Source organism: Plectropomus leopardus, chromosome 5 (genome assembly GCF_026936395.1).
Source record: "Plectropomus leopardus strain MGB_pleo_1.0 chromosome 5, ASM2693639v1, whole genome shotgun sequence".
In the NCBI taxonomy this organism is placed as follows: domain Eukaryota; kingdom Metazoa; phylum Chordata; class Actinopteri; order Perciformes; family Serranidae; genus Plectropomus; species Plectropomus leopardus.
In genome coordinates, this window is record NC_142180.1 from 32,387,074 (window position 1) to 32,397,414 (window position 10,341).

General features: G+C 41.2%; 1 protein-coding gene across 1 annotated transcript; it reads right to left on the reverse strand.

Moving 5' to 3' along the window:
- Positions 1-5,617: 5,617 nt before the first annotated feature.
- On the reverse strand, positions 5,618-7,100 carry gsx2 (GS homeobox 2). Its single transcript, XM_042483263.2, has 2 exons — positions 6,611-7,100; positions 5,618-6,405 (listed from the first exon to the last, which is right to left on the reverse strand). The coding sequence occupies exons 1-2, from the start codon at positions 6,984-6,986 to the stop codon at positions 6,065-6,067; spliced, it is 717 nt and encodes a 238-aa protein (XP_042339197.1). The 5' UTR covers positions 6,987-7,100; the 3' UTR covers positions 5,618-6,064.
- Between the last annotated feature and the right edge of the window lie 3,241 nt (positions 7,101-10,341).

Sequence of the window (10,341 nt, forward strand, 5' to 3'; positions counted from 1 at the left end):
TCAAAGTAAATAACTCTCAGGAAATGACACCCCCCTCTCCTCCCTTCCAGCGCTGGACCCCTTTTCAAAGTAAGAGTCTTTTTAAGGAGTGGGAATATCCGCGGAGAAATAAGGGGAGGAATGGCATTTTCATGGGGGTTTTATGTGGATACGAGAACTTTTGGAGGATAAAAGGAGGTTTGGTGTGTTTATGAGAAACTTTCGGTGTGTCATGATTGTTTTTCGCTGTCTTTGATTTGCATAAAAGTTCTTGTTTTGTGAGTGCAATTATTGGCAGTTTATTTTAGCAAGCATTATTAACAGATTTAATTACATAATTGCACTTTTTTACGGCTCCTTTTTGCATGATGCATGGCAGTTTAGTGAATGGACACAGTATTTGTGCATCTATCGCAAAGTGGGAACAGTAGAGCCCTAAACTCATAGAGGGCGCTCCAACACCATCATATCACAGCAACACCAGACCCTCTCTTTCTCTTACTTACACACACACACACACACACACACACACACACTTTTTTCCGCAGAAAACCTAAGGGTTCTCCTGTTTACCGACACACATGCGTCAGCTGTGTACCGAGTCCCTAAGCTCAGCCATTATTATTATTTTTTATTTTACCCCCTCACCCCGAGGCTCTCCTGTAGGGCAACAGGAGAATAATGGGCCGCTATGAATCACCTATCTGTGGGCACAGATGAGGGGCATCAGACCGGTGTCTCTGCACCGAGCAGAGCCCCGGGGCTGATGATCACCCCCTCCCCTCCTCCCTTCTCCCAGCTCCATGCAGCCGCTTGGCGCAATTACTTCCACATGTTGCCGAAAAGAACAGTGTCCTTGTTCTCCAAACAAAGGATCGCAATTTCGGAAGGGCCAAGCTTACCTCCAACTGGTTTGAAGTTCTCACTTTTAGGAATCTTCTTTAAAAAAAAAAAAAAAAAGATTTTTGATATGTAAATTGCACTCAGGTAATATGGATTCTACAGGCAGTTTAAGATCAATATTTACCCCAAAAAAGTTATATATACTTTTTATTTTGAATGAAGTCAGCATAATCGAAGGCACATATTTCCCATATTTCCCTTCATATTGTGACTTAAAAGTTTAAGTCACAAATAAGTCCCCAGATAAGCCTGTCTTCTCCATCTTAATATCACTAAAAAGGTTGCTGAGTCATACTAGTTCTTCTCTTGTCTATAACATGATGAGGCCGTTTTGGAAAAAAAAATCGTTTTTATTATACCCCCCTCAATGCAACACCATGTCGAGACATTTTTTTTTAGTGAGGCACTGACTTATACCCATACCTACACCCAAACCTACTTTAGTAACACTGCAGTGTCTTTAGTTTAAGACTGAATTGCACCTGTAAGCGAAAATTCATTTTACTCGTCAAATTGTTCGAACTGATTGGGTAGAAAGCCAATTGTAATGGTGTGGCACCTGGGGTGGCCAGTCAGATTTCAGGGTTGGCACCCCTCGTTATTCCCTAGACACGCCCCTGCCACCATCACGCGTAAGTGTTGTATATGGTGATAGCAGGGGTGTTAAACGGGGGGTGGGGGTGATTACCCACCCATAGCCTCGAATGAAAAAGCCTAGAATGAAATGTTTGTTTTTTTTTATTTCTGAGTAATTGGTGCCATATAGCTAAATTAAAAAAAAACAAAACAAAAACAGTTGTAAAACTGAAATTTGTATTTAAAAAAACACAAAAAACAGTGGACGCTCATGAGGCCCCTTTCATCCATCAGAGGCATAAAATTCTTGAATCTGTTGTTTTCTCATATTTCGTCTCTAAATGCAGAGCTAGGTGACTCCTTATGCTGCCAAAGCACCAATATGCACTGTCATGTTTTTCACCAAGAAAGAGAAATAAGGGTTTCAAAAAAAAAAAGGACAGGAAAAGAAACCGAAATTACTTTGTATAAGAAAACAATATCAATAAAAAATAGAGTCACGTGAAAAATGTGGATCAAAAGAGGGAAGGTGAGGGGGCCCACAGAGACTGCTTATAAATAGGCCCCAGAATTTGGTGCTACGTCTCTGGGTGGTTGGACACTCTTAACTTAAAGATGGAGGCGGAAATCTCACAGTCAGGATGTTTGCACACCATTGCTTAAAGCAGGATAGTACCATTTACCAACATTACTCATCTTCTTTATGATGACCTCCCCCCAGCTGTCCACCAGGGGGCTTTGGTCAAATATGTGGATCTACAGTGAAGAAGTAGCATACGTCCAAATTGGACTTATCAATAGGAATGATCATAAATACTCTTTAAAACTAAACAAATTGAGCAGATAATTTTGTTATATGGCTCGTGCTTTCTGTTTTAACGAGAGCCCAAATCCGAGAATGACTTTCCTCTTTTAAAACATGCGTTCCGATACGCTTCACTTTAAATTTACAAATAATATAATGACATAAATGTAAATTGAATTCAGCCACTTTGTTATTGTTTAAAAGTTGGTAATTAGATTAAATACAATGACGTACTTTTTTTTGTATGTCACTTGCAAGTCCATGATAAACAGCACATACAACATACAGGCCTGAGTGCACGTGATCATACAGCACAGCAGCCCACAGATGTGCTCAGTGTTTGAAGATGTACAGTCAGTCTGTCTGTCTGTCTGTCTGTCTGTCTGTCGGTGGCCGTCGGGCGGCGGTCCCTGTGGGAGCTGTCCAGCGTGCTGAAATCTGTCTGTACCAGTCCTGGCAGTGATCGCCTCTCAGCCAACTGTCTGTCTCTCTGTTTATCCAAATAATAAATAAATACATCAATAAAATCCCCCCTCTGTATTTTTCAGGAGCTTAGACCTCCCTGAAGCTGCGGACTGAAGGAAAACTCAAAGGCCTCATGGAGAACTCCATTAGGTGAGTTTTTATTAATTAAAACGAAAAATAACATTACATAAATAAAGAGGAATTGGGACTGCTGCATCTATCTATCTATCTATCTATCTATCTATCTATCTATCTATCTATCTATCTATCTATCTATCTATCTATCTATCTATCATCTTTTTCACACAGTATAATGACAAAATGGGTACAAAACAACCTTAAAGGGCACTTCTTTTCATCTGTGTGTAAGATATTTTAAAAATCCCCTAAGAGAACTGGAAGGCATATTACTTTAAAAAGGCGCATTTCTTGGCTTTTCAGATCAAGAGCAAGCAAAATTATTTCAATTAGCCTTATAAAACTGAATAATGTTGCACCGCCCCTTCGCCCTTTTTTGTGTGAGTGTATCTGACCTTGTTTATGCAGGGACAGATTTACACACTTGACTTTCACTTTTAAACAGTCGCCATCATGGTTAACTAACCCCCCACCCCCACCGCTGCCGCACACGTGCACGCGCGCACACATAATGGCCTTTCAACGCCACGAAAGGATGTTCGCAATTCAATTCATATCTGAGATTATTCAAAAATGACCAAACCTATTAGCATACTGTAAACGTTTTAAATGTTCTACTGTAGTTCAGTTTACAACGGTTTGATAACATCAGGTCATAAGTATGTTCAAAAAGTTGCAAAATGTGGGAAGCAAGAGGTGTGAAAGTGCCCTTGGCTCTCAGAAAGTAGAGTCTATTCTATACAGTTGTGATGATTTCCAGTCTGTATAAGAGGGATCTTTTTTCCCGGATCTCGTCACACTCTCTGGTGTTTGGATGCATGGGCCGCATTTATATATCGCACTGCTGATTCATTAGTAAAGTGGAGGTCTCTTCGGGGAAAGACAACGGTTCTCCCCTCTTTTCCACACCGGCACTTCAGCTTCTTCCAGCCTCCATCTCTCCGCATGAGACAGCAGCTGCAACCGGCTGAAAAGCGCTCTTATTAATTGTCTTTTGTCATGCGTAATTGCCGCACTTTCAATGGTGGCCGAGGCCTGACGTCTTTGGAGTGGTCTCTGTGCAGTGCAAGGTATAGTCCCTTTCATGTAAAATTTACATTCCGCTCTCTGCTTCGTTTTAAACATTTTGTTTGATGAATGTGATCAGAAGTTTTTTTAGTTTGTGGAGAGCTGTCCCATTTGACCTGGACGAATGGATCCACTCTCTAAATGCAGCTTCGGTTCATTATAGTGGCCTTACAGTCTGAGGTCACGTCCTGGGGGGCTGAAAAGGGGGGAGTCTTTCTCAAAACTGCGATTGTTAATCACTTTAAATGCTGCATTGGTCTTTCACACCTGCAAGGGAACTCTAATTCGATTAATAGGAACTTCAATATATATTCATTAGGTGGCTTTCCCCCAATAATATATGATCACCAGCGGGATGTGAAAGGGGACCATTTATTCCGGCTCTGAATGGGTCTGCGTGGGACCAAAACTTCACCTGCTTCCCCTCTCAATTAGGAATGTATCCCAAACTCTGACAGAAACGAGTTAAATTAGGCGTCAGCTAATTTCCAGCGGCCCCTCCCACGTAATCCCCCCTCAGAGTCTTTCCATTTGAGCGTGCCCCCTTTAATTCACCATAAGTTGAAAGGTTCAAATAGTGCCTAATGAAACAGTGACTAAATCGTTCTCTGTCGCTCGGAGGAACCCTGTAGCTGTCTCTCAAAGCTCTCTGAGCACACAGCCGTCGGGGGTCTTCGGCTAAATGCGAGTCCCAAGGCAGGACAATCTAACCTGTCAAAGCCTTTGCCCACTTCTATATATCCTTGTTCTGTGGTTTCAGGCAATAGCAGCATAATCAACCAACGTGGGACCGAAAACGCAATTAAACTCGCTTTGGACAACCAAAAATCTTTTCAAAAGTGAACATTAATGGACTATTGGCTGCTCCCCAGGGGCGTTATCGGGTACCCTTTTGTGGTCAGATCTAAGGAGAAATTACAGCTACACTTTCATATAGCTCGCTCCATCCAGTTTGAATTAAAAAGCTTATATCATCGTATGGAAATGGTGCTGCATAATGGCCCATAATAATAATTTAAAAAAAACGCACACCGAAGATTGGCTGCCAGTCTATTAAACAGCAGCCATAGCGCAACGATGCTTAATAATTATAGCTGTCGATTGATAGAAAAGAGTTGGAAAGGTCATGTTGTAAAAGTGAAAGATAACCGCACTTATAGTTGTGCGCAAAACGTATTCGAAGTAGAAACTGTAAAATTTATTAAAATCATCCAAAAAACCTTTTCCGGAAAAATTTAGATTTTGTTGAGATGAGGAGTCAGAATTATATATATATATATATAGTTACTTTATACAGGCTGCATTATGTTGAATGGTGTTTTAAATATTTTGCCCACCCACTGGCACTCCTGCGTAATGTATGTAAATGGGACAAAGTTAAGTGGATACTTTTTTACACAGTCATATCACTACTATATGGACAGCATTTTCTTGTAACCAAAATGTCACAAAATGAAAATGACTAATTTAGGTATCTCAACTTGCATTGACGCAAAAATACACTTTTACAAATAATTGTCCCAATTTTGAATATTTTTTAGAAAAAATATTTTTAGAGTAATAAATAATTAATAAAACAATTTAACAGAAAATTTTAGTAATACAATTTTTTTTTTTAGTACTGGATCTTTTTTTAAATAACTGAACACAGTCCTTAGTAAATAAATAGACAACTTCTTAGGACAACACGTCATGTTTATTACAATAAATACACATATACATAGTTTACAAATTGTTGCGTACTCCTCACAGGTTGGGCCTATACTATTTCTAAGGGCTTTTGTTACCACACAACCTCATGGAATAACGGGCAACATTTAAAAACATTTACTGGGGATAGTTGACCAGACCTGGATATGTAGGTGAGAACCCTGCAGGGATTAAAATACCTCAGTTTATTACGGAAAACAGTAGGTGAACTTTCCCAATATTTCACGACAGCGTAAAAACAGTCACATTTTCCTTTAATTTAAAAGGATAAACATGGAGTAGAAAACAACTGACATTTTCAACACGTCTCAGACTTCATGCGGGAGATTTTTGTTTTGGCCCAGAGGTTGCGTGATGCCCATAACCGCAGCAGGGCAGAGTTAAGTGCCAGCAATGGGAGTTTGGAGAGTCGCGTTTCTCTCAGATCGGTGACACCTCTTTCTCCTCCGAAGCTGAGGCCGGAGATAGAGACTCCTCGTCCTCTGACCTCGAATAGTCTGTGTGACCGGTTGTGCACTTGCAACCGCTGTGCGCGCTCCTTTGGGTGGCTTTCCCCTCCTTCTTGTGCTTCACTCTGCGGTTCTGAAACCAGATTTTCACCTGTTTCTCTGACAGGTTCAAATATGTGGCGATTTCGATTCTTCTGAGTCTCGAGAGATACATGTTCGTGGAAAACTCCCTTTCAAGTTCCAGGAGTTGCGTGCTCGTGAAAGCCGTGCGCATCCTCTTGCCATTCTGTATGTGGCTGCTCTCGGAGGTGCCTGTTGGAGAAAAAAAGTCAGATATTTTGCTTTTTATTTTCTGTAAGTCTAAACTCAATCAAAGATGGAAATGGCACAACAATCGCGCGTAAATCACTGTGCGTAAAAGACGAGCGTTCATCAAACTGTGCATCAAAAGGTGCAGCAAAACAAATCAAACAGGTGTAAGACAGTTGTGCGTTGAGAGAGCAAACAGGTGGCTTACCAATAGAAAGACAGTGGTATCTTCTGGGATCTGTGACGCTGAATGTGGGCGTGCAGACAGGTGTATGTCCCGGGTGCGCGAGTGCAGGAGACTGCTGATGCGCTATCCTCTGACAGTACTGCGCCTCCGCTCCTGGAAACTGACTCTTCAGCATGGGAATGCCGCTGCGCGAGGAGTGGATGTGGGACGTGACGCACAGCGGGCAAACACAGAAAGTCCCAGTTTTCCTGGACGGGCACACCGGCGCGGTGACCGTCATTACGCTCGGAGAGTGCATGCTGATGGGAATTAGGAAGTCTTGTCCGGGATGCTCAACCGGTCCAGGTCGCACCGTATCCTTGATTATTAAAGAATCGACGTAAAAAGACCTCGACATGGCTGCGCAGCTGATGAGTGATCGCTCCGTGCACAAGATGATAGCTGTTTCTCATCTGAACCCCTCGGGAACTCCAAAGGTGCTTATGTTTGATGGTTCAACAAAAGGGACCCAGAAGAGGGTTGGCCCTGCAGCGTCACCCACGTGCGCACCCGGCTCCAAGGGTTTATACTGTCAGCGACCCAAACCACGTGATGTCTCCCTGGGCCTCCAATCACAACTTGCAGATTTACTCTTTTTATCCCCGAATTTAGAAAAGTCTTGTGCACTAGAACAATATAACCAGGTACAACAAAATATTGACACTATTTCCTATAAACTGTGCAAAGTTCTGCACTGTCTTTCGTCAACAGACTTAATAAACAATTATTTTTTAAACAATATAACAAAAAATAAAGCTTGACAAATATTTTTTCACACATGTGCTGCTAAAAATGTGTATTAATGATGTGGAAAATTTGGTGTATAGAATCTAATTGTTCAGTTGTAAATCTGAAATTTTAAAATGTAATTTCAAACCCTAATCGCCAAGCAACACTTAAAAAATAATAAAGTGTGTCAGATAAAACAAAGGAATGAACTAGAATTAGCTGAGAGAAGAACCTGTTGGAGCAGGTGCAGTGGAAACTGGAATAGGAATAACTTGCAACCTGCATTGTATAATGTCTTTTTTTCATAAAAGAAATAACAACTGTTTAAGTGTCCAGTCAACTAAATGTGATTTAATCAAGTTTCTATTATTCTAAATCAATCAATAGGTCAGTTAAAATTGCCCCTTTTTCTCTTCATGATTGCATAATCAGGCTGTTTTGATGAAACTTATCTAAATCTGCTTTTATTCCATGGTCAGTTTATTTTTCCCAGATGCAAGTAAAGGAATTGCACGCGACTTAAATCACTAATTGCCCCGCAGCCTAATCACGTTTTGAATCCGGTTGGTCCAGGTTTCACTTCCAGCAATTAAAGAATTATGAAGTGATGGTGCAGTCTGGGCTGCGGTTATTCGATGGCGATTAGGATTCAATTAGAAAGTGTTTATAATGGTTGGTCTGTGCGGGGGTAAACAGGCAGCTATTTCAGAAATGCGTTAATCCCTCATCTTGTGACAATAATTAGCGAGTTTGATCCCCGGGCAGGTCACCGGGCAGTTTAGCTTCTGCTTTCATCTGCCAAGTAACGCCTCGGACCTTCAGACAGAGGCGAGCCGTCAGTAGGTTTATGGTGCAGACGGTGCAGTTAGTTTCTCCTCTGACCTCCAGAGAGAAACACAAATAAACCTGGGGGGGATCTCAACTTGTAGTACACCACTTTTTGTTTATGCTGCACCTCCTTTTCTTTAAAAAAAATCCACTAACCTCCTCATTTTTAGAGAAAATACACGCAAACAGAAGCAGTTATTGAAGTGTGAGCTAAAATGCACTCTTTGAAAGAATTAGAAAGTCTTTAAAATCCAACCACAGTAATGATAAAAACAAACATGTCTGTCACACAGACAGTAATTGCTATAATAAAGTGAATCCAGCGCCTGACAAGGAAGACGCACAGAGTTGTTATGGCACAGATAACAAGTCTGAAACAAGAGAGAGAGGGATAGTCAGAGGGAGAGAGAGGAAACCAAGCGGAATGATGCGTGGCGCGCGCCCTCAACACACCATGCGAGCTCTAATATTATTTTTCCATAATTCTGCACGATAAAATTTCATTGTCTATTAAGTAATCCCACAAATGAGATCCTTTATGAGGCTATAATGAGGCCTAATTGCCAGGACTAGTGGAGCCACGTGGAAGGATTTAGGAAGCATTAAGCCGGTCGGGTACTGAGCACAGGCTGTTACCTAGCCATTACTTTCATAATTCAAGGAGAAAATTAGTCCATTTAAGGGAAAAATCCTTTGATTCCCTTTTATTCTGCTCGGGGTGACAGGGCTGCAGTTTTTTTGTCTGCTTCGGTTAAGAAGCAACAAATGGGGGCCGGTGCTGTATCACTCACTGTTTAAACGTTAGATTAAATACATATATATATATATAAAGAATTTCAGAAATGTGTAAGGCTCTCAGGGCCCCACCTCTCACTTGCTTCTTCTTTCTCTCGGATGTTGTGCGCCTTTTACTTTATAGTCACCCCCTTTTCAAATCATGTTGATGGGCAATTAATCACTGGCCCATTCAGCGACATGAAAATTACATTTAAACGGGATTTAAAGAAAAGTTTATTCTCTTTAGAGGCTGATTAGTTTTTTCTCCTCAGTGGAAAACATTTCTAGTATGAGTGTAAGTGCTTCAAAGAGGGGGGAAAAAGGTTGTGTGTGTGTGTGTGTGTGTGTGTGTGTGTGTGTGTGTGTGTGTGTGTGTGTGTGTGTGTGTGTGTGTGTGTGTGTGTGTATGTGTGTGTGTGTATCAGCTCCTCCCAGTAGTAAAAACACACAAACTTGTAAAAGTGCACTGCTAAAGTTCCCCCCTCTCATTCACATCGCATCCCATGCCATATTATACCGTGAAGAAGTCCATTAATGTTTTGTTGAACAAGCGTCATTAACTTGTTTCAACGCCTTTTTACAAACCTCGCATTGTTGCGCAGGGCCAGTCTGCGGCCCATCTTGGCCAATACAGTGGATGATTTGCCCCTTTATTAGTTACCAGGCAACAGATCCTGAATACCAAAACTCAAAGGAAACACTCTGGTCCTCCATATAGATCTCAATGGCGATGGGGGGAAAATGAACAATGATCCCGTGGACAACATAATGCCACGCAATGACTTTTCATTAACAATTATCTGGTTGGTGTGAATAGCAGCTGCAGTGGCTACTCTCCATCTCATGGTTTTGCAGAGAAAAGGAGAGCGGGGGAGAGAAAGAGCCTCACCAGTGAATAGCATCCTGCAGGAGTTTAGGGGGTTCATGGTCGCCGTGAATGTGGGATCTAATTTATATCTGGGTGAATAATTAGGTTTCTATGCAAAAATGAGTTGGAAATAATTACAGTTTAAAACACTGTGACAACTTGGTTGGATAAACAATGGAAAGCAGTTCCTTTTAATGTCTCGCAGCAGGAGTTTGTCAAGATCAAGAAGTTTAAATTTTACTGCAAAAACGGATCAGGAAACTCCTCTTTCAATATGCTGAGTTGCAGCTACTGTGCAAAAGTCTCAGGCCACAATAAACTTTGTTATTTTAGCAAGGTTTTAATCAGTGGTGGAATGTAACAAAGTGAGTTTGCTAAAGTACTGTGCTTAAGTATGAATAAGAACCTTGTATTTTACTTGAGTATTGTGTTTTCATGCTACTTTATACTTCTGCTCCATGTGGTTTCAGAGGGAAATATTGTACTTTTTTCTTCAGTACACTAATCTAAC

Coding starts and splice junctions, on each gene's coding strand:
- gsx2 (XM_042483263.2), bottom strand. CDS start 6,986: ATGTCGAGGTCTTTTTACGTCGATTCTTTAATAATCAAGGATACGGTG. Junction 6,406..6,610: donor ATACCACTGTCTTTCTATTG/GTAAGCCACCTG, acceptor TTTCTCCAACAG/GCACCTCCGAGAGCAGCCAC.